We start from the raw sequence: 25,354 nt of genomic DNA on the forward strand, positions 1-25,354 counted from the left end.
AGATTGATCAAAGTTAGTTGAGAAAAAGTTTCTGTTTTTGGACTAAGTGCAAAACCAAAAACTCCAAGTGCTGTTTTGTGATTTTTGGGGTAGTTTGGGATAAGCTCAAAGCTCGATTTGCACAACCAGATAGTGTAAGCATATACCAGCTTCAACAACAGTTTGCATCCATCACACAAGGATCCCAATCTGTAAGTGACTATTTTACTCAACTTAATGCTTCTTGAAAAGAAATGCACAACTATAGGCCCCTTCCTCATTGTTCTTGTGGCTTGTGTACTTGCAGTATTATAAAAACCCTTGCTGATGATCAACAAACAAACTACATTTTTAAATTTTTGATAGGGGTTAAATGACAGCTTTGATAGCATAAGGGGGAAAATTGTTTTGATGACTCCTATGCCATCTTTGGATAGGATTTTCTCACTAGTTTTGCAAGAAGAAACTCGTGCCCTCTTGCTGCCTCATCATGAGACTTCTGCCTTGGCTACATTCCAATCTCAAGTAAGGAAAGGGGACAAGGTTGATGTAGCCTGCTACCACTGTGGTAAGAAGGGTCACACTAAGGATAAATGCTATCGATTAATTGGTTTCCCTCTAAACTTTAAATTTACCAAGTCAAAGGGAGGATTCTCAGATGGACACTTTGCAAACCAAGTCACATTGCAAGACCATGAGAAAGCACCTATGGAAGGATCAAAGCTGCCCATCTTTGAAGCTTAAATTCAACAGCTCCTTGCACTTGTCAATGCCAAAATAGCACAGCTCAATGTTGGTAACTCTCTATCACTTGATCAAAAAAAGCCTGCTGAGTCCACAACTAGTGCCCCTCATTCCTCCAACATGACAGGTACAAATTTACATGAAAACTCATCCTTTTTTTTTTTTTTTTTTTTTGCAACTCACCAAGAACAGCTTGCACCCATTTTAAACCACCATTCCACTAACTCACAAACTACATCTTGGATTCTGAATACTGGAGCTACAGACCACATGCTCTATTCTTGATCACTTCTCACTTTCATCACTTGTGAGGCCCATTCCTTTGTTCAACTGCCTAACAAAACTCAAGCCAAAGTAACTCACATTGGAACTATGAAATTGTCTGATACTTTGACCCTCAACAATGTACTCTGTGTTCCATCATTCACCTTTAATTTAATCTCAATTAGCAAACTCACCCATAGCACCTCACTTTGCCTTATCTTTCTAAACAAGCTTTGCTTCATACAAGCCCTCTCTTCATGGATGACGATTAGACTTGCTAGAGTTCACAATAACCTTTACTTCTTCACTTCCAATCCACCTAGCTGCAACATAGTTGATGGTTCACATTCTCTCAGTAACATAGTTAGTCAACTAGCTCAAACAAACCAATTTGATCTTTGGCACTTTAGATTAGGTCACACTTCTCAACAAAGATTGAATGTAATTCAATCTTGTGTTCCCAATGTAAAAAGTGATAAAGATGTGCAATGTACTATTTGCCATTTGGCTAAACAAAAAAGAAAATCACTCAATCTAAGTGTCTCTTGCACTTTAGCTCCTTTTGAACTAGTTCATTGTGACATTTAAAGGCCCTATTCATGAGCCTCAATCCAGGGTCATCATTATTTCTTGACTCTAGTTTATTTCTTGACTATAGTTTATAATCATTGTCGGGTCACTTGGGTTTATTTGATGAAATTAAAATCTGAGACAAAGACTCTTTTACATAACTTTGTGAGCATGGTTAACACCTAATTCAGCACCAAAATAAAACAAATCAGGTCTGATAATGGATTAGAATTCGACATGCCCACTTTCTATAATCCCAATGGAATTTCACACCAAAAGACATGTGTTTACACCCCTCAACAAAATTGGGTGGTTGAGAGAAAGCATCTACATCTCTTATGTGTTGCCAGAGCCCTCATTTTTTAAGCTTCTCTACCTCTTCATTTTTTGGGGGATGCTGTCATGACAGCCACCTATCTCATTAACAAAATATCTACTCCCATATTGAATAATAAGTCCCCTTTTGAAATCCTCTTCTCAGCAATACCTTCCTACACCCCCATCTAAGGGTATTTCAATGCCTTTGTTTCGCATCTACTCTCAAACATAACACATCCAAAATGAGTCACTCTCAAACATAACACATCCAAACTAAGTCCTAGAGCCAAGAGATGCATCTTTCTTGGCTACCCTGCTAGTGTCAAGGAGTACAAGCTCTATGACTTGGAAAGTCATTCCTACTTCATTTCCAGAGATGTCAGTTTTTATGAGTCCATATTTTCGTTTCAAGATCTTGGTTCCAATACCATCCATACCATTCCCTCACCTAGTTTGGTCTTACCTTCACCACTATCAGACTCTACTTTCTCTTATCCTCAACCTCACCTGCACTCAAATACACATACAGGACCACCATCACCATCACCTAATTCCCTCGACAACCACTCCCCCTTGCCTGAGTAACCCTCAACTGTTCAGTCCCATATACCATCATCTCAAACCCCTCCTTCATCACCTTCCTCTACTGACTCAATTCACATCACACCCCTTAGAAGGTCAGATTGAGTTACACAATGACCTACCTACCTACAAGATTATCACTATCAACTTGCCACCACCTCTGATTCTTTGACAACTCAACTACTCATCCCCTCCATCAACATTTAACCTACACAAGTTGTCACCCACTCACAAGTCTTTTGCTCTTTCCCTATATCTCCTACATGAACCACAAAGTTACCAAGAGGCTGTGAAGTTCCCACATTGGCAAGAGGCAATGAGATCAGAATTAACAGCTTTGGAAAACAATGGAACCTGGTCCCTCACTACTCTCCCTCTTGGTAAATCTACTGTTGGGTGCAAATATGTGTATAAGGTGAAACTAAAATCTGATGGGACCTTAGAAAGAAATAAAGTCAGGCTAATGGCCAAGGGTTACACACAAAGAGATGGATTTGACTATCAAGAAACCTTTAGTCTAGTGGTAAAACTCACAATAGTTAGACTCTTCTTAGCATTAGCAGCTATTCACAAGTGGGACTTGTATTAATTGGACGTGCACATTACCTTTCTCCATGGAGATTTGGATGAAGAAATCTACATGTACTTGCCTCCAAGCTATCAATTTCTGGGGTAGTCACCACACCCTAGAGATAAGAGGTTGGTTTGTAAATTACACAAGTCTCTTTATGAACTTAAACAAGCCTCTCGACAATGTTACTCAAAATTCTCTTATTTCTTGCCTTCAATTGGTTTTCAGCAGTCCAAAGCAGATTACTCATTGTTTACAAAGGATGACAAGTCAGGTTTTGTAGCCTTGTTAGTCTATGTTGATGATATAATCATTGGAAGTTCTAACATGGTTGCTATTGAAAGTATCAAAGAACATCTCCATTCTCAATTTAAGATAAAGGACCTTGGAAATCTAAAGTATTTCTTAGGTTTGGAAATTGCAAGTTCAACTTCAGGGATTCACTTGTGTCAAAGGAAATATAGCTTAGAAGTTCTTGAAGATGCTGGTTTGCTTGGATTCAAACCAGCCAACACTCTAATAGAGATAAATCATAAACTATCACACTCATCTTCAGACTCTCTTACTAATGCCAAGAGTTATAGGAGACTAATTGGGAGGCTAATCTATTTAACTATAACTCAACCAGACATCACATATGTTGTTAGCATCCTCAACCAGCTCATGGACAATCCATCTCAAATTCACATGGATGCAGCCTATAGAGTTCTGAGATATGTGAAGGGTTCCATAGGACAAGGACTTCTCCTCTCATCACAATCATCTGTGCACTTGAAAGCTTTTAGTGACTCAAACTGGGCACCTAGAGACCAGAAGATCCATAACAGGCTTATGCATCTTCCTTGGAGATTCCTTAATCAGCTGGAGGTCCAAGAAGCAAGCCACCATTTCCAAGTCTTCTACAGAGGCAGAGTACAGGGCTTTAGCTCACACCAATTGTAAGGTTGTATGATTAATTTCTTTACTCAAGGATTTTGGCATAAGCTATCCAAAGCTAGCCCTCTTGTACTGTGACAATCAATTAGCAATACACTTGACCAAGAATCCAGTGTTCCACGAGAGAACCAAACACATAGAATTGGATTGTCATTTTGTTAGAGAGAATGTATTATCTAGAGTTCTTGCACCTGTACACATAGCTTCCAAGTTTCAATTAGCAGACATATTCACCAAGGCTCTTCCTGTTGCTGCTTTCTATTTTTTATTGTTCAAGATGGGCACCTTGAATATCCATGTCCATCTTGAGAGGGAGTCACAAATTTCATTGATTAAACTGCTGCCTAGAGTTCGCAGCATGAAGTTATTGTCCAAGAGGAAAATAAGGCACCAGACAAGGAGCATTGTGGAGTTGCACCTGCTATGATCAAAGCAGATAAAGCAGGTAGAGATAATGGAGCATAACAAGGCCAACTTTATGATAAATTAGGCCGAGTAAAGTGAACAAAACACATCCTTTTATGTACAATGAACAGATTTTGTCCCTTCTGATCTTTTCTATTTTTGGCACTCATGCCTTGTATATTTGTTCTATATATATACAAAACTGTAAAGAGCCAAGAGGCAATACAATATATCAAATAGTAGAGTTCTTCTCTTCAAATTACTCTTGTCTCGGGTAGTTCATTCAATCCATCAACTTATCTCCTCTTCAGTTCATTCATCGCATTGTTATTCATTTATTTTGACAAAGGGCATCATTCATCTAAGGTGTGTGTCACCTTGCGGAGCTCCTGTAGTTTGTAAATTCTTGGTCCTGCCATTTGGATTAGCAAAGCCCCATCAGTTTTTATGGATGTGTACTGCATATTTCACAACTACTTGGACTGGTTAGTCATGGAGTTCACCGACAACATACTAGTGTCCCATAAGGATCGAGCGGAGCGTGCAGATCATCTAAGAGCTTTCTGGGAGACACTACGAAAAATAATTTCGTATATATAACTCAAGGAAGTTTTGGCTGGTGAATGTGACTTTCGTTGGACTTGTGGTGTTGAGAAAAGGAGTTTAATGTGTTGACTCAGTTAAAGTTGAAGCTATGGTCAACTGGGAGAGCCTAATAAATGTGAACCAATTCAAGAGTGTCCGAGGTCTGCAGGATACCATCGAACGTTTGTGAAAGGATTTTCGAACGTTTAAATTACGATCATGTCCAAGAAGATCAATGGTTCACTTTCAGGATGACTTTCACTGCATAGAAGTCATTCATCATTAATTCAAGCAATATGTAGGCCTCTTTAATCACAGAGTGGAGGATCGTATCCACCTAAGATTTTGCATTAATATTGGTAAATAATATCTCCCATTCATTAAGGTAAAAGATTATTTTTAGACAATAATTTCGAACTAGAGTTCCTTGAACCGTTATATCATTAACAAGGTTTCCCAGTGTAATGTATTGTTGATGAGTAATACTACAAACAGTCATAAAGTGTGTAAATATCGTACATTCGCTTGGAAAAAAAGTGAGATCCACTATTAAAAAAAAAATTCTTGTGAGTTCTATAATTATTTACTTTTTTCAAAATAATTATACGGTACTTACGTACTCACGACTATAACAATCATTTCTCATTGTTGATATAGGAAAAATATCATGCATAATTTCTTTATACCGTTAATTAAGAAGGTTCCTCATTGTGTTTGTCCTTTTAGCCATTTTTACCATTCAACTCACTGTGCTGCAAGAGCAGCTATTAAAGAGCCCCAATTATTAATTATTGCAATTGAAATAAAAGATTAATTTACTATCTCTCTATTTTCTCTACATTTTAATTCCTTGAGTATGTAATTTAACCTCTTGATTATTCTTCCTTTACAGGTCTTTTAGATTAAAATACCTCTAATGTTTTCCATGGGATGGGAAATAGACCCAAGGAATTAAAAATAAATAAAATTTATCTCCAAATAATCTTAAATTTCTAGTATTTCATAACTAATTCAATATTAGCTTTTAACAATCATTTATATTTATTATAAAATTACACTAGATTTTATGTGGTTAACAAAGTGCTCCCATTTACTTATTATTGAAATTGACGCATCTATTAAATAATCAAATAGAAATAAAGTATTAATTTACTATCATTTTATTTTCTCTGCGAGACGTGTTAGCCTGAGGATGGCTCCCAACAAGACCATTTGGTTTTTTTTTTTCATTTATTTTTTTATATCTTTAAATATTTTTAAAAAATTCATAATATCATTAAAAAAAATACTTCTTTAATCTTTAAATTAAAAAAATAAAAATAAAAATTGTATCGGGACCCCTCTCGGTATGGATCCTCGGTGGGTTTGGCTTTTTTCTTTCTCGGCATCTACGTTCCATGAGTACTCAATTTAATTTCTTTATTTTTTTTCTCATAGACTCACATTCTACAAAAAGTAAACTAATTTTAGTAACTCCTTGATAAAAATATCATCTAAAGATTCAAAATAATTAGTTCTCACTAAATTTATCTCAAAATGACGTTTTTTATATCTAAAAGGAGAGGCTATGATTTTCATTTTGAAAATCAATATTCCCAAATGTGATTACAGAACTTAATGAAATGTTGACCCAATAGAATCGTAAATCTAAATACATCAAAGTAGCGTACACGTTATATTTGAATTCACAGCTTTCTCAAGACTGAAAATCAAATGCTATTAGAATAGGAAATATAGCATCCAGCCGACGATACCTTTCAAAATAATAATCACATGGTTCAGTTCAATGCGTTCCAAGTATATCAATGTGTTTGTTAAACATCACTATTTCTATGATTAAGATGAATAAACACCACTAACTTCTTGTAGTCTTCTCTAATCAAATGCTCACTTTTCTTACCGACTATGACTTATAATTTATAAGAACGGGTCAGTGCCATCTTTTGTATATGAATAAATCTGTACGTTAGCCGATTTACTAAACTACACCACTCACCCTACGTACGTGGCAAACTAGGTTCACTAACAAGTGAACCGATTTTACCCTAACCCTTTCATCTAATTTCTACCTGAAGCCCCCCTTCCCCCCCAAAACAAAAAAAAAAAAAGAAAGATATTCCCTCCTCTGCGATTTCCCCCCGTAAAATGTAACATGATTTGCCCCTCCCCTTCATCTCCCCTTGAGAGAGAGAGAGAGAGAGAGAGAGAGAGAGGTTGGAATGGCCTCATGCAATTCTTCAAAAACATGAATTTTAAGGGAAAAAAATTCACGTCAGGTGTAGGATGAATAGTAGTTGATATATAATACTCCTCTTTGTATATTAGTCACATTAATATGCATAAATCACATACAATATAAACCAGAGACTACATTAATGCAATTTTCAGAGCTAATATAATTTTAATATAATAATAAATATTTATTAAATAAAATATTATTACAAAATATAACTCAAATTGGAGTCTTAGGGCATTGATTCCAATAAGATATAAATGCATTTCTACCCAAGATTATTCTACAAAGTCAAGGATTTATTACAAGCTTTCCTTCCAATAAGCATAACAATACACAAAATAAGTACTCGAATTTTTTTTTCTTTATGAGTAATGCCACACTCTTATCCTATTTTCATTTTATTTATCATCTAATAGTGATAAATGAGCCACATCATACTTAGTGGGATGAAAGTAGGATGGTAATATGGTGTGTGGAATTTTCCTTTTTTTTTTTTTTTTTTTGAATTTACATTGCTCCGAGGACTATTCTCTTCTTACACTCCCAATCAAAACAAACATAAACATTTCGCACCCCTATCATACAATAAAATGGAGCTCATACTTTCAGCATGAGTGTTATCGCTTAATTTTATTACATGATATGCATGCTAACAATCTTACAACGCAGAGGCAAACAGCTCCACAACTACATCCTTCTTCACTACTACTTTGTGCCAATTATCCATTCCAAGTACCTCTCCACGCTTTCTAGCCCACAGAGGCCCTTTACAACAGGCATGGTAGCGGGAACCTCCAGCTCAAATATTGTTGCATTTGTTGTAGACCCATCTTGGCCGCTCCAAGACACAAGCTGTTTTCTGGCTTCTTTAATAGCTGCTCTCGTAGCACAGTGAACAGATGCTGCTAGAAGTAATGGGGGCTCACCTGAAGCTGCACGAAAAAATAGCTTTTGCTTTTTTAATCACTTCTAAATTTATCACTGCATGTGGGAAGGGTATAATGTCTGTCATACTTGATTATGAGTATCTTGTTATCGTTTTTTATTTGGCAAATTTAAGTTTATTGGAATAAGGGTGTTCTTTGCATTTTCATGTTGGCCTTTTTTAACATGCCACAGTTGCAGGCAAGAGGTCCTATTAAAGAAGGCAAATCAAGTTATAAAAATAGATTGAAGTGTCGTTGGGACTGGTAGGCTAGGAGTTTTGGTATTGATATGTAGTACTTCACAAAGTTAATTGATGAACTTGCAGCATGAAGCTGCTGCCCAAAGCTCGCAGCATAATGCTGCTGTCCAAGAAGAGAATGAGGCACCAGACAAACAGCATTGTCGAGGTGCAGCTGCTGTGATCAAAGCAGATAAAACAAGTGGTGATAATAGGAGCATAACACAGCAGCTTTATGATAAAGCAGGCTAGGAGTAAAGAAGACAAAAAGTGCAGAGTATAATTCTTCTCTTCAAGTTTACTCATGTTTCAAGTAACTCACTCAGGTCATCCACTTGCTTTTCATCTTCAGTCCATTCATTCATTGCATTCATCAGTTTGGTCTTCATTTATTCAACATGGTATCAGAGCATGGTCATTCGTGATTCTTGCTTAAGTTCTATCTATTTTTGTTGATCCAACCTTCTTATAATTTCATCTCACTGATTATACTGCTGTCACAATGGCTGATGAAGCCTCTTCTGTCAACACCTCTCACAACTCATCCTCATCTGAAAATCCCAACAATCCCTTCTTCCTTCATCACAGTGATAATGCCAATACTGTAGTGGTCACCCCACACTTAACAGGACCTAATTATCTCTCATGGAATAGATCATTCACACTAGCTATCTCCGTCAATAACAAACTTGGTTTTCTCCATTGAAACACCTGGCATAACAGATCCTCTCTACATACCATGGTTGAGGTGTAACAACCTCATCCTGTCATGGATTCTAAACTCCATCTCTAAGGAAATTGCATCTAATGTTTTGTCCATTAGCTCTGCCAAAGTAGTATGAGAGAAGCTCAAAACTCGATTTGCACAACCAAATAGTGTAAGGATATACCAGCTTCAACATCAGCTTGCATCCATCACACAAAGATCCCAATCTGTAAGTGACTATTTTACTCGACTTAATGCTGCTTGGGAAGCAATGCACAACTACAGATCCCTTCCCCATTGTTCTCGTGGCCTGTGTACTTGCAATGTTATAAAAACCCTTGCTGAGGATCAACAGACAAACTGCATTTTCAAATTTTTGATGGGGTTAAATGACAGCTTTGATAGCATAAGGGGGCAAATTATTTTGATGACTCCTATGCCATCTTTGGATAGGATTTTCTCATTAGTTTTGCAAGAAGAAAGGCAGAGGGAAACTCCTACCCTCTTGCTGCCTAATCATGAGACTTCAGCCTTTACTGCATTCCAGTCTCAAGAAAGAAAAAGGGACAAGGTTGATGTAACCTGCTACCATTGTGGTAAGAGTGGTCACACCAAGGATAAGTGCTATCGATTAATCGATTAATTGGTTTCCCTCCAAACTTTAAATTTACCAAGTCTAAGGGAGGATTCTCAGCTGGACACTTTGCAAACCAAGTCACATTGCAATGCCATGAGAAAGCACCCATGGAAGGATCAAAGTTGCCCATCTTTGAAGCTCAAATTCAACAGCTCCTTGCACTTGTCAATGCTCAAACAGCATAGCTCAATGTTGGTAACCCTCCATCCCTCGACCAAAACAAGCCTGCTGAGTCCATAACTAGTGCCCCTCATTCCTCCAACATGGCAGGAACAGATTTACATGCAAATTCATCCATTTTTTCTATAACTCACCAAGAACAGCTTGCATCCTTTCTAAACAACTATTCAACTAACTCACAAACTACACCTTGGATTCTTGATACTAGAGATACAGACCACATGGTCTGTTCTCCATCACTTCTCACTTCCATCACTGGTGAGACTCATTCCTTTGTTTAGTTGCCAAACAAGACTCAAGCCAAAGTGACTCACATTGGAACTATGAAACTCTCTGATACATTGACCCTCAGCAATGTACTCTGCGTACCATCATTCACCTTCAATTTAAACTCTGTTAGCAAACTCACTCACAGCACCTCACTTTGCCTTATCTTTCTAAACAAACTTTGCTTCATACAAGCCCTCTCTTCATGTATGACGACTAAACTTGCTAAGGTTCACAATGGCCTTTATTTCTTCACTTCCAATCCACCTAGCGGCAACATGGTTGATGGTTCACACTCTCTCAGTAATATTGTCAGTCAACCAACTCCAACAAACCAATTTGATCTTTGACACCTTAGATTAGGACACTTCTCAACAGAGAATGAATGTAATTCAGTCCTATGTTCCCAACGTAAAAAGTGACAAAGATATGCAATGTACTATTAGCCATTTGGCTAAACAGAAAAGGAAATCATTCAATCTAAATACCTCTTGCACTTTAGCTGCTTTTGAACTGGTTCATTGTGACATTTGGGGGCCCTATTCACAAGCATCAATCCAAGGTCATCATTATTTCTTAACCATAGTTGATGATCACTCTCAGGTCACTTGGGTCTATTTGATGAAATTAAATCTGAGACAATGACTCTTTTACATAACTTTGTTCACATGGTTAATACCCAATTCAGCACCAAAATAAAACAAATCAGGTTTGATAATGAACTAGAATTTGACATGCCCACTTTCTATAATTCTAATGGAATTTTGCACCAAAAGACCTATGTTTACACCCCTCAACAGAATGGGGTAGTTGAGAGAAAGCATCAACACCTCTTATGTGCTGCTAGGGTCCTCATTTTTAAAGCTTCTTTACCTCTTCATTTTTTGGGGGATGCTGTCATGATAGCCACCCATCTCATTAACAGAATACCTACTCCCATACTGAACAATAATTCCCCTTTTGAAGTCCTCTTCTCAGCGATACACACATCTAAGGGTATTTGGATGCCTTTGCTTTGCATCTACCCTCAAGCATAACACATCCAAATGTCCTAGAGCCAAGAGATGGATCTTCCTTGGCTACCCAGCTGGTGTCAAGGGGTACAAACTCTATGACTTAGAAACTCATTCCTGCTTCATTTCCAGAGATGTTATTTGTTATGAGTCCATTTTCCCTTTTCAAGATCTTGGTTCCAACACCATCCATGATATACCATCACCTGGTCTGGTCTTACCTTCACCACTTTCAGACTCTACTTTCTCTTATCCTCAACCTATCCAACACTCAAACACACATACAGGACCACCATCACCTAATTCCCTCGACAGCCACTCCCCATTGCCTGAGGAATCCTCAAATGTTCAGCCCCATATACCATCATCTCAAACCCCTCCTTCATCACCTTTCCTTAATGACTCAGTTCATACCCCACTTCCTAGAAGGTCAGATCGAGTTAGACTGCAGCCTACCGACCTACAAGATGGGGTAGTTAAACACAAAGGCTACTTCAAATTTGAGATTAACTAAAAACCAAGGGTTTTGTGAAAAAAGCAAACCAATGGTGGCTGTCTTAAAATGTCGATGCCTCCCGAGTTTTGTTTTGCTGTGCAAGTTGAAAGCTTTATAGCAAGACTTGAAAAAAGTTGAATGAGGAGGTGTTTGTGTCAACGAACAGCTCTACTGTCCATAATTCTTCTTTCCTTATTTCAGCTTTCCTTATACTTGTACAGTTAGCATACAACTTTGACAGAATATAGTTTCCATATATAGGGCTAGAATCATTTGGGAACTTATTTTCTTTCTATGTATAGCATTCTTGCAAAGTCTATAGATAATATACAGAACACTCAAGGTCAGATACGCAGGCCATTCCATACAATCTTGACAATTTTGACATAGTATCAACAGCAAACTGCTAAGTCCTTTGTTTCATTCGAAATTTTTTTCTCCTCGGTTTCGGAGGTGTCTCTCTAGTTTTTTTTTCGGTGCAATCTGTGCTGTTCTGGCTTGGTGTTTTGTTTTGTTTTTTTTTTGGGAACCTTCTCAAACTTTCGCCACGTTTTTTCCTGGTCTAGGTGTCTTTGCTGTCACAGTAATCATCTGGTGGGATTTCAGCTTGATCTGGGTGTTTTCAGCATTTTTTTGGGTCTTCGTGGCTCTAGATACAATACTTTGTGTGTCTTGTGGCTCTCAGCTTCTTTGCTAAACAGTGTTATTTGCAATGGACTCCACACCCATGTGTGTCAAGTTTACAGGCAAAAATTACTCTACCTGGGCATTTCAATTTGAACTTTTCCTCAAGGGAAAAGACCTTTAGAGTCATATTGATGGCATGGATGTCACACAAACATCCAACACTGACAAATCCAAGGATTTCGGGTCTTCTCCTTCATGGGCTATGCTTGATGCTCATATCATGTCTTGGCTTCTTGGTTCGGGAGAGCCACATTTTGTCACCAACTTGCATCCTCATCGCTCCGCTCAATCCATGTGAAATAACTTGAAGAAATTTTCTCATCAAGATAATGATGCTCATCCCTTTCAGTTAGAACATGCGATTGCCATTTTTCAGCATGGCAGTCTTTCCATCCAAGACTATTACTCGGCATTTCTGACTCTTTGGAATGAATATACTGATTTGGTTACAGCGGATGTTCCTATTGCCGCTCTTTCGACTATTCAAAATCTTCACAAGACTAGTTGGCGTGATCAGTTTCTTATGAAACTACGCCCGGAATATGAATCTGTTCACTCCTATCTACTGAATAGATCTCCTGTTCCTTCTATTGATGTTTGTTTTGGTGAGTTACTTCGCGGAGAACAATATTTTAGTACTCAAGAGCAATCTCATGGAAATTCAGGAACTGTGGCTCATGCTGCCCACGAATGAGGACCGCCTATGCATTCTAAAAACTTGCAGTGTTTTGGCTGCAAGGAACATGGGCATCTCGCTGCCAATTGTCCCAAAAAATACTGCTCTTTTTGTGACAAGAATGGTCACATTATCAAACAATATCGTATCCACCCCCAGAATTGTTAGGCTCGAGCATTTCAGACTTCTGCTATTGTACCTCCAGCAACTACTTCTGCAAATAGCTCTTCTTTAGGTGATTCAATTCACACCTAATCATTAGGGTAATTGAAACCCCAGATGTGAAGCTTGACATGCAACTGAAACCCCAAATGCTTCAAACCCTAAACATGCCAACTGGTTTTGTCTAAGTGTTTTCCTCTTGGTTTAAACCACTTCTACAAGCAACCAACCACTCAAGTACAAGATCTTACACCCTCATCCACTCCCTTACACTATGGTACTTTCATTTGGCCAAAAAAATTGCATGTGGAATTGAAATCCTAACCGAAACCCCATCTATACCCTAAATGGATGCCATTCGGTTTGGTTATATTGTTCCAGCCAAAACCATCCTAATTCCCCCAAGCTTCCCACACAAGTTTCTCCCCCTTGAATGACCCCTCAATGGCTGATTTTGTACCATAGTTTTCATCCCCAAATAGTGTCTTTATGAAAGGTCAAACAAGCAAGCTCTCTCCATAATTTTCAGCATTCGGCCTGCACAAATTCCAGCCCCATTTCAGCTTAATTCTTCACCACTTTTAGAAGCAATCCTTCACATCAAGTGTCATGCCTTCCACCCACTCTAAGTCAGCCCCTCTACAGCCCCATGCCACCCTCATTCTTTCCCATGCTTAGAATTTTGCAACTCCTTTCCTTGAGAGAAACCGAGAGAGAGTTTGAAGGAAAAACTTTCTGGTGCTTTGCTTCCTTTTGTTCCAGCCCATGTAAGTTTTATTCTCATAGCTCAAATCTCTTGAATTTTGTTAAGCTTTAAGTATTGAATACTTGGGAGAGTGTTGCATGATTTTTATTGGAGGTTTGAAGGTTGGATGTTGGTATTTGGTGATAAAAGTGTTCAGTTTTGGAGTATGATGTTAACCTTCAAGAGTTTTGTTGTTTTGATGAGTTATGTTTCAAATCTCGGTTCCATGATGTGTTACAATGATTTTTATGTATGTTTATGGATTGATTTATATAGCATATTAGGTTTTAATCAGATAGATTTGCATGATCTACCGAGTGTTAGAACCGAATCCTCCAACATATGATTTGTTTGGTTTAGTTTGTATTTTTCGCCTTAGGATCATAAATCCATAGTTTGATTTTTATAAAACTTGATCTTAAAGCTTTGATTTAGGGATTAAGTTGGATTTCTAAAGCTTATGACTAGGGTTTGTTGGATGTGGATAAATATGCAAAGCGGTATGTTTTTAAGCATGATTTACAGGCTCTTGGGTTTATGGTTGTTTTGGTGTGATTATTTGCTATGATATGTTAAGTTTGATACTTAAATTAGGTTAGAACTCAAATGTGAGGTATATGGATGTGTTGCTATAAGATTTTATGCATGCAAATCAAGGATATAGTCTTTTTGTTCAAGTCAAATGCATGCTATGTTTCAGATTCAAGGCTTTTTATGCAAGCCAATTCTCATTTGTTGAGTAATGTGATTTTTGTTGTTAGTCAAGCATGTTATCAACTAGGTTTGAATGATTAACATGTTAGAAGTGATATTTGTGGACTTTTGGAGTCCTTGGTGTAAAAATGAAAGTGATAGACCTAAAACACCAAGATTAGGTTTGGTTTGACCTAACCTTGATGTTTTGTGTGATTTTTTGAAATGGTGAGTTTATGATTTTGAAAAATGCTTGATTTAGTGTCTTGACATGATATTAAAACTAGGGATCTGGTATTTATGTGCTATTAAAATCAAGTCTAAGAATGATGGTGTGATAAATGGACAAAAGCAACCTAGGTGAATTTTTGACCTAGTTATGTTCGGCCAAGAGAGGTTTATGTATTAGATGTGAGATTTTGTAAATTCTAAGTCCATGAATGGACTTTCAAATGAAATTTACATGAGGTATGTAAATTTTGGTAAGTTTTGGGGCCCATTTTCAATTTTCATAAGTTTGGGGACTGATTTGCACGTTCCCAAAAGTTAAGGGGCAATTTTGCAAATTAAGCCCAAAGTTAATAAGTCCTATTTTTATGAGGATTAAGTGACAATTTCTAACCCTAGAATGTCTCTCATTTCAGCACATGCTACACTTACTTTATGCACGGATTTCTGTAAGCTTCATTAATTATATTCATGTTTTATTATGCTTATTTAATTGCTCTATATTATCCCATGCCATGCCATTTTAAATATATGTTACTTGAATATTTGTTACATGTCATGAGTGATGTCATAAGCATACAAGTATGTCACGAAAATATTTCTAAGTCATGCATTAGTCGCTTTGTTTTATCACAACCCCAAATGCTAGATGGGGGATTTATCCTAGTGGAATTCCCTTGTCCACTCTAGAGTGTTTAAAATGGAGTGGAATTTCTTGGGATTGACAAAATACAATCAATCAGGCTTCGAATGAGTTCAATTAAATTGGATTCCGGAGTGAAGTTAGGCACCCAATGCCAGTGGTGCCAAAATTAATGTTACAAGCTATCAAAACGTATTCACAACTAGTGCAAAGATCTGTGATGTGATGTAATACTGGCAGGAGCACACGGTCTATGGAGAGTCGTGGAGAGTCCATTATCATGTAAACAAATATGTATGAGAATGAAGGTTTCATGTTCACACAAGCAAGCATGTCATGTTCATGTTAAGTTATGATGTTTCTCAGTCATGTTACGCTTTCATAAACAAGTCCATGTTTAACATGCATATATGTTGTCATGTTTACTATCATGCATACTTATTTATATTGCTGGTAACTTAGGAGCATAATTTCTGAAATTTGCAAAAATCTCATTATGGTAATCCCAACTACCATTCTCCCCAAAATGGTAAATACTATAACAGGGACTAATGGAACCAAACTAGGCGAGGCTAAGAGTGGTGTGGCTAGAGCCGATTGACTCTGAGTTCACTATGGACGATCACTTTCAGTTGATAGATTGCTATATGTAGATTATTATATGTTTGGTAAGCGGTATCGAAGGAATTTTGGAGGGGAATCCTACGCCCCAATGGATGCCAACATGCAAAGAGTTTCTCAACCTGGAGAATTGTTTTGTATTAGCTAATCATTTTATGGATATCAATTTGACATTATTGAACAAGATCGTAGAAATTTTGGGAAATACAGGATGAGGATGAGGACCTTGTGACTTGTACAAGTGCTTCTCTGTTGCGATTTTAAGAGGGTCCATGGTTTGGAACCCTACTTTTGTTATATGAATTGTTTAACTTAGTATTTTAGATGAATGGTATAACTTCTGATTATGTGTATATGAATTGAATGTAAGTATGTTTTGAGATTAGCATTAAGGTATAATGTGTATTTCTCTAAAAAAATAAAATAAAATTATCCGTTACATTTACTGCATATTGTTATAAGCATGCTAGGTACATTTTATTCTTAACTGTCTAAACAGGGGCATGTAGCCTTGGTTACATATCCAAACGCTTTAAACTCCATCCAATCCTAAGCGGAGTTTGGGGGCATCACACTAAGTGAAAGCCTCAAGTCCAAGGTGTCAACCAACCAGGCTGCCTCTTATTGTTAATATAAATCGAAGTCGGAGTTGGATGTTCGAAGCTATGGAGTACCGACCTCCGACTCTAACTCCGATATTTTTTCATTGGAGCTCCGACTATGATTCCAAAATGTGTGATTCCAATCGAGAGAACCACTAGACAGAGTCGGAGCTTCGGAGTTTTTCACCAACCCTACTCAGGACACATCACGGAAGGAGGAAATTGTAAGAGATTTGGAGAAGACAATTTATATCAAGAAGCAAGCAAGAGACAAAATTGTAGGACACTTTTATTGAGGAAAGGAGACAGAAACACTAAATTTTTTTCACTGGTTAGCTAGCTCAAATGGAAGGAATTATTTTATTAAAGCTTCAGTCATCAACAACTCAAACACTACAGACCATAGAAAGGTGAATATTTTGTAAAATATTATACTTGTCTTTACTCCTAATAGTTCAGTTTGTGGCCCAAATTGGATAGTCTTAGGTTGCATTTGAATAGTGAGATAATCTTAGATATTCTGTGAATAGTAGTGAAAAAATAATGATAAAATATTGAATAGTACTGAATAGTAATAAAAAGTATTGAAAAGTAATGATAAAATAATGAATAGTAGGTGGACGGAACGACAATTGTAGGAAAGTGAAATATTTGATGTCTTGAAAGCTCTAAACAGTGAGAAGGCATCGGGTCCGCATGGCTTCTCTTTTTACCTCTTTCAGAAGTGTTGGAAGATAATCAAGCCAAATTTAATGATTCTTTTCCACAAATTCCACCCTTGGGATAAGTTCGAATGAAGACGTAGCACCACTTTTCTTGCGCTCATTCCAAAAACCGTCAAAGATTTGGAGATAAAGGATTTTTACCCATTAGTCTTCAGAAGATGTTTACACCATCAGGTTTGTTCAATAGTTCCCGTGGTCTCCAACAAGGGGACCATATATCCCCTTTGCTTTTTATGGTGGACTTGGATGCTCTGAGTAGAATGTTATTTGCAACCATTGATAGGGGATAGTGAAACAAATAACTTCATTTATTCTTTTGACGTTTTAATTACTTGCACTTTCAACTACTTAATCATATGTAAGAGGTTCTTGAGTAAAATCCATTTGTATGTGATTAAAAAAATTTAAGAAACGTACCTTTTGAAGAGAGAACACGTTTTTGGTGACGTCCAGTGTTCAGTACTTCAACGTTGAAATTTTTGGGTATTGTGTCAAGTGTAGGAATCTTATATGTCCATGTGCCTTCTGCAACCACTAATCCATTTGAATCTGTCAAGTATTCCTCAAGCATGAAAAACCCAAGCCCTTGGACAAAAGCTCCTTCAATCTGTAGGAAGCAACTTTAGTGTCATTAATTATTGCAAGTCTTTCCATGTATGTGGAGAAATCCCTAGCACCTTTGCATGCATGTGACACACAAGAATTGGTGCTGAAGTGGCGGTTTTAAAGGATTATTAATGGATTATTAACACAATGACTAAAACAATCAAAACTGCATGCACAGGGAGTAAAAAGTTTGAAATTAGAGCATAGGGACTAATTTGTCCAAAAGGCAAACCAAGGGACTATCTTAGTATTGAACCCTATGAAATACGACTTTCACTTACTAGGAATGTCTGACGAGTTAAGATGAAAACACAAACATATAGTTTTTGGAAGCACGTGCGATCAAAGCAAAGCTAACCTGTCCTAAATCCACAGCAGGGTTAAGACTCTGTCCACAATCATAGATAATATCTGTTTGCAAAACCGTAGTTCCTCCTGTCAAAAGATTTACCTCCACCTGTTACAGCATAGTTTCTGTTATTGTTTCAACTGACATAAGTATTCTCACTGTAGTAAGTCTTTTTCTGCAATACAGTACACCAGAACTGCACCGCTGTGCCTCATGCATTTTTACTCAAAGAAGGGGAAAACAAGCACAGACCAAAGTAATAAGGTGTCAAGATAAACTTGCCTCACTTACTGCAGCACCATAGTTCAGGTATTTCATCGAATTAAGGTCAGGGACAAATAATGAACTTGCTGATAAATTTACAGATTGTAAGTGTGCCTACATTTATACAGAGCTGAGTCAGATCTTAAAGTTGAAATATATCAAAGCCACAACATTTAAGGGGAAAAAAAAAAAAAAAAAAAAAAGGAGTGGGAGGTAAGCAATATCCTGTCTCCTAGGAGTTTTTATAAGCCACTCGTCTTACAGCATGAACCTGCTTACATATTATTTATGCCTTGCATTTGTGTGAACTTTGCTCACATGCCAAATGTTTTTGATAAGTAAAATAATCTTTATTAAAAAAAGCACGAGAGATGTAAGCCAAATACACAGGAAGTATCCAAGAGAGACTATCTAAAAGAGGAAAAAGATACCAGAAAATCATGCAAATTTAGTCTACTAAAGTCTAGAAACAGTCCACGTGAGACAGTTATTGATAAAAAGATTTTTGAGCACCCACAAAGTTTGTTTACTGTCCTCGAAGATTTTTCTGTTCCTTTCCTTCCAAATACATAAAATGAGGCAAGTAGGAACCATCTTCCAATTACACAAAATGGTCAATGTACTCTTACACAGGCAACACTGATCAAATTATGGAAATTTCTCTCCGGTATATTATACGTAGCGGGAATCTTCCCTAGAGAGACTATCCAAGCATAGAATGCAGCTCTTAAGGGATCCTTTGTGTGATGTCCCCAATCCCCCGCTTGGGATTTGGAGGAGATCAAAGCATCGGGACATGCAACACTGAGTTACATACACATGTTCATAAGAGTTAACATGCAATACACCTAACATGTTCCTAACAGTATGAATAAAACACAACAGAAAGTAACTAAGTTAATCATTTGTACCAGAATAAACTAGTGATCCCCAATTAAAACATAACTTGCAAAATACAGAATATTTATCGTGGTTCATGCTCAAACCCATAATCTGAAACTTAAACTGTTGCAGTGGAGTATCATACTCCTTACATTACAGTCATAACATCAAAAAGGATTCCCAAGTTTCGTCATTAAAAGTAAAACAATTCCCAAAAACAGCAAAAGTAATTCCTTTCTTCCATGATATTCGGGTTCCTCATCAGTCAACCTCGTCCAAACTGGTTTTCTCTTCCTCATCCTATCCAATCACCTTTTGCCCTATCACAACTTCTACCATTCCAAGGTGGGAATGATAGTGGAACTACCACGGTGAGATTCATTGAAATCTCAGTAGCTTATGCCACAAACATATACAGAGATAACATAAGCATGACTAATAGTATATATGAAATGTATGCATGAACATAAACTTGCATTCCATGGAACTGTATTTTTCTCCCATCTAGATTCCTTTTTAGAAATCTAGCAAACGTCATAACAACATGAAATGCATAAAACATCTTGTTCCTTTCTTATCCTTACATGGGGTACCTCTCGGCTCGCTATAAAACCATGTGCACCTACTAGTTATCTTCACCACACGACAGATAATGCCCAGCTTTGGCTTCATCTAAAAAATACTTGGCTTCGTGAAACGTCCTTCACCATGACTATTCTAGCACCCCTACCAGCTAGAAGGCTCTTACCCTCGCTCCAGGACCATTACTATCCCATCCAAGCTTGTTGATAGTTCTTCATCAACCCAAGAGATTCCACTCCAAGTTTACTCACTCCAGAGTAGATAAGGGAGTTTCACTAGGACAATCCCCCATCCTAGCATTGGGGTTATGACAAAAATAGTTTTTTAATGCATGACATGCACTTCTTTCCATGGATATATGATAACGACATTTAATCATGGCATAACATATGAATAACTTGTAACAAGTAAAAAATGTACAATAATCAAGAAGCATTTCTACATAATCACATTTATCTTACAAACTTTTTTTTTGTTGATAAGTAAACACAGTTTGGCGTTGCTGTGCTGCAAATGAGTGATACTTAATGTTAGAAATTCTTCAAATAACACATAAAGAAACACAAAGATTCTGAACTTCCAGAACTTAACAAAATTGCACTTCAACTCTTTAACTTTTGGAAATTATGCATTGACCCCTAAACTTTCAATATTTTCAATCCGGCCCCAAAAACTTTGCAAACAGCATATAACTTTAATGCCAAATCCATTTCTGACCTCAAAACATTATTTTTCATTTAACAGCCCAAAAATGTCACTAAACCTGAAGCTTTGATGATACACATTGCACTAATTACAATTAAAACCTAAACTCACATTGTAGGCACTTAACCGAAAGTATCCTTCAATGTTAGCCTACAACATAGATTAAAATTGTGTTTACTTACTTGCTTCATGTCACATAAGACCAGATTTGCAATAAAATGATAACTAATACATCCATGACTTTCAAACATCAAACTGTGACCTATTAGTATATTTCTAGCTCTGTTGCGCATTTGGTGCTTAGTAATCAAAGTAACCTAAGTTTCTAAACATATTCATGCTTAAGATCAGATCTTGAAGATATTAAGCCCAAATAATCAAGTAAACCGAAATAGCCATGAGAGAACTTAAATCACAAACTAGAGATCAAACCAAGACTTCATTTATCAACCTTGCACACTTAGCTTACAATCTCTTATATTTTGATGATTTCCTAAGCATCTGAACCATGCACTTCATTTACAAACTTAATCTAAGTCCTCAAACACCGTATCATTCATATAAAAAATCCCACTTTTGTTATGATCAGACTCAAAAATAGCCATATGCAACACAGCAAAGCACTAACCGAGATATGCCATAGCTCTAGATGATGTTCTAAGCTTCTATACTTTAAACCTCATACAATGATTATTCATCCAAATAACACATTCAATTCATAAATCCAAAAAAGGATTCATACACACCATTTGAATCATAAAGATCCAACCTTTGCATAGTTCAAACTTGAGCTAACAAAACTAGCCATACATATACCAACCGAAACTTTCAACCAACATGTACATCACAAGTTCATATACTTCCAGGAAAATATTCTAGAAGCTCACTAACATGACCATCTAACATACACCGAAAATATAGAGCAAAAGCTTCCTCACCAAGCTTAAAATCTTGAGACTCACAAGCTGGTTCTTGCTACTCTCACACTACTAGTCTCTGTTTCTCTAATATAAAGTGGGTATGATCCTTTGATCTTGTGTATGGTGGCGGGTACTTGTGTGTGCATGAGAAGAGAGAAGAAGAAGAGAATAGCAATAGGCAAGTGGGGCTCTCGGTTACAAAGTGAGAAGTAAGAAACAGACCACAAATCTTGAGTTAAACCCTGCCCAACACTCTCTCCCTTGCTTCAGCTTTGATGCCAATTGGATGGTCTCTAGTCCTCTCGTGATTGTGCTAATCCTAGAGGCTCCTTAGAGGTGCAGACCAGACTATTGAATGTTAGACAAGTGGTATTTTTCTGCAGAAGAAAATGATGAGGAAAAGCTGAAGAGATGTGCTTGGTTTTCCCATGGATTCCTTCCTCAAGTCTCATTCTTTTGTGACCAATGAACGGCTTTGGTGCCCAATGATTATGAGTCCAGAAGCTAGCAAAATAATTAACCAAAATTACATTAACATTATTGGAGGAGATGGGTGTCAAAATACTAGAGACTAGAAAATATACGAAGAGAGGTTTGGAAAAGTTTCCCTCTGATTCGGCCACTTTCATATATATATATATATATATATATATATATATATATATATATCTTGTCCATTTCATCTATACACGGAAGTATATGCTATACATGAAGTCTTAACTGATTCCTAATATTCAGCATCTATACAAGGATAATAACAAAGTCCTAAATGGTATAAACTCCTAAATTGTATACGGTAACATCCCCCCCTCAAATTGATGCTGGTAAATCAACCAGTAACAATTTGCCAACAAGAAATTGATGCCATTGTCGAGTCATAGCTTTGCAGAAGACATCAGCCAGTTAGAGATCAAAAGAGATGCGAGGAAGAGATATCACCCGACTTTCCAAAGAGTCTAGAATAAAATGACAATCAACTTCAATATGCTTGGTGCGTTCATGGAAAACGGGATTGGTGGCAATCTGAATAGCACTAGTATTATCAGCATGAAGAGGAGTAGAAGTAGTCTGAGGAAACCCAAGCTCCTCAAGAAGACCACGGAGCCATACAATTTCAGAACAAGCAGTAGACATGGCACAATACTCTGCCTCAGTAGAGGATTTAGATACACAATCTTGTTTCTTACATCTCCAAGAAATTAAGGCATCACCTAAAAACATACACCAACCTGTAGTAGATTGACGTGTATCCAAACACCCAGCCCAATCAGCATCACTATTGGCAACAAGTTGAAGAGAGGAACGGGTAGGAAAGAACAACCCACGAGTAGGTGAACCTTGAAGATAGCGAATGATGCGGCGAACTGCAGCAAGATGGAGATGCCGAGGAGAAAACATAAACTGACTGACCTGATGAACAGCATAAGAGATATCAGGTCGAGTAGTGGTCAAGTAGATAAGACTCCCAACCAAGCGCCGATAGGGATGGTGGTGAGCAGGGATGGTGGTAGAGTCCCGCCTGCGATTCCCGCCTACAGTGCTCTGATGGTTTGGTTAATGGGTCATTTTCTGGGAAAATGGCGAGGTTTTGTATGAGGATATTGCGATCCATTTTCTGGGAAAATGGTGGTTTGGGCCATTATCTGGGATAATGGCGAGGCTTGGTTTTATACGATATGTTTTTGGGCCAAATGGGATTTTGGCGTGCGTGGAAAAATGTGATTTTATGGGATGAGAGCATTTGCATTCTTTCATGCATATTGTGGAGTTTATTATGTTTTTATCTAGTGGTGTTTGGATTTTACTTACCTGCGGCACCATTTTTGGTACCGTAGATTTTGGTGCAGGGATCGAAGAGGAGGAGGAGGCTGAGCCCTAGGATGCGGCTCCGCCGGAGTTCTGAGTTGAAATTATTATCTTGTTGTTGCTTTGAATAATATTTGTATCTTGTAATATTTTAATATGTAAGTTTTGAACAGCTTTATATTATATTAAGAAAACAATTCTGGTACTTAGTTATGACTTTCGTTATCCGCTGCGTTTTCTTTTGCACATTTGTTGCTTTTACACACACTTGGCACTCGTCGATAGGGTGGTGACCCGGGTTGTCATCATCCGGACGTCTCGATTTCCCCTTGTCCGTGCGTGGGGATTTAGGGGCGTCACAGGTGGTATCAGAGCGGTTTGGCTCTGGGTAAAACCAAATGTCCCGTAGGGAGTACCAGAATGTTTTTAAAGTTGCGTTTTAAAATTTATTTTAAGTAAAGTTGCTATTTGACATGTTTTATTTGTTTTGAATTTATTTGAGCTTGTTGCTTGTTTTTGATTTATTTATTTAGTTATGTTATTGCATGCTGGCTTCTTTTTGTTTTCTTGTTATGTGGTTTTGGTTTTGGTTTTGGTTTTATGTTGTTGGTTTTATTCGTTTTTCTTAAAGGGGGTCAAGGGTTGTGTTGTGGCAGAAAGGTGGTATAATCGAGGATACTATTATTAGGCATGAACATTTAGTGTAGTAGGCTTTAATTTTTTTTTTGCGATGTGGTTTGCTTGTATGATGATTGAGGTCAAGGTTTTATAGAATTTATGCAACGGGGCTATAGTATAGGAGAGTGTAGGTTCAACAAACTTTAAGGATATGTTTAAGGAAATTTTGTTTAAGGTTTGGGGTCTATTGCCGCTGTGACCTGGCAGCGCTTTAAGAAAGAATTTAATGATCGCTTCTTTCCCGCTTCGTGAGGCCCCAAAAAGCAAGAGAGTTCTCAAACTTAGTCCAAGGGAGCATGACTGTGGAACAGTACGCCCGAAAATTTATAAAACTTGGGCGATTTGCTCCCCACCTCATCTCCTCGGAGGAGATGCAGGCCGAGCATTTCCAGGAGGGTCTACGTCCTGATATATGCCGTATGGTGGTCAGCTACCGGATATCCACTTTTCAGGATTTAGTGGATGTGGCCACTCTTGTAGAGCGAGAGAATAATCTGAATATGGGCTCCCCTCCAGGACAAAAGAGGCGGAGCTTTACTGGTGAAGGAAGTAGTTCGGGTTCGCCTTAGAAGTTTGTTCAGCAGGTCGGGACTCGACCACAAGCAGCCCCGGAAGTGCATATGGGAGGACGAGTGCCAGCTTGTGGAAGATGTAATAGAGTTCACGGAGGCGAGTGTCGTCTGGGTAGTAACCAATGTTTTGAATGCGGCCAGAAGGGACATCTTGCTCGTGAGTGCCCTAGTCGAGTTCAAGAAAACCGTGGAGCTCGTCGCAGTGGTAGAACTAACCAGAGGCAATTAGCTCGGGTTCATGTGCGCAGTGACTCTCGGTACCGTTGGAGGCGAGGTTACGGAGACTCAGAATGCTAGAGTCATGGCAGGTATGGGTCTAATCTAATCTTTTGTGATGAATGCCTTGTGTGGTTTGTTTTTTTTATATTATCGAGGCTTGGAGAGAATGGCATCATCGGGGTGATCTTTTAGGGAAGTAGAATAATTGAGTTCTTTGGTTCCGTGGAGTTTATGAAATGGTCTATAACGCAGTAGGTTGTAAGTTCAAAAAATTTCGATGTTAGATTTTAAGAAGTTTCAGCAAAGTTTTAAAGTTTGGGGCCTTATAGATTTTA

At 37.7% G+C, this 25,354-nt stretch overlaps 1 protein-coding gene across 3 annotated transcripts in view; it reads right to left on the bottom strand.

Annotated features, from left to right (window-relative positions):
* Positions 1–7,352: 7,352 nt before the first annotated feature.
* LOC122307698 (abscisic-aldehyde oxidase-like) overlaps positions 7,353–25,354 on the bottom strand; it is a 46,370-nt gene continuing 28,368 nt past the window's right edge. For all 3 annotated transcript variants that reach the window (XM_043120740.1, XM_043120741.1, XM_043120742.1), the window contains 4 exons: positions 18,674–18,769; positions 18,401–18,499; positions 17,854–18,043; positions 7,353–8,122 (listed from right to left, as the gene is read on the bottom strand). In XM_043120740.1, the coding sequence (XP_042976674.1) occupies positions 7,896–8,122; positions 17,854–18,043; positions 18,401–18,499; positions 18,674–18,769 (612 nt within the window). In that variant the 3' untranslated portion in view covers positions 7,353–7,895. The remainder of the gene's footprint in view (positions 8,123–17,853; positions 18,044–18,400; positions 18,500–18,673; positions 18,770–25,354) is intronic.

The sequence above is a fragment of the Carya illinoinensis genome, chromosome 4 (assembly GCF_018687715.1).
Source record: "Carya illinoinensis cultivar Pawnee chromosome 4, C.illinoinensisPawnee_v1, whole genome shotgun sequence".
In the NCBI taxonomy this organism is placed as follows: Eukaryota; Viridiplantae; Streptophyta; class Magnoliopsida; order Fagales; family Juglandaceae; genus Carya; species Carya illinoinensis.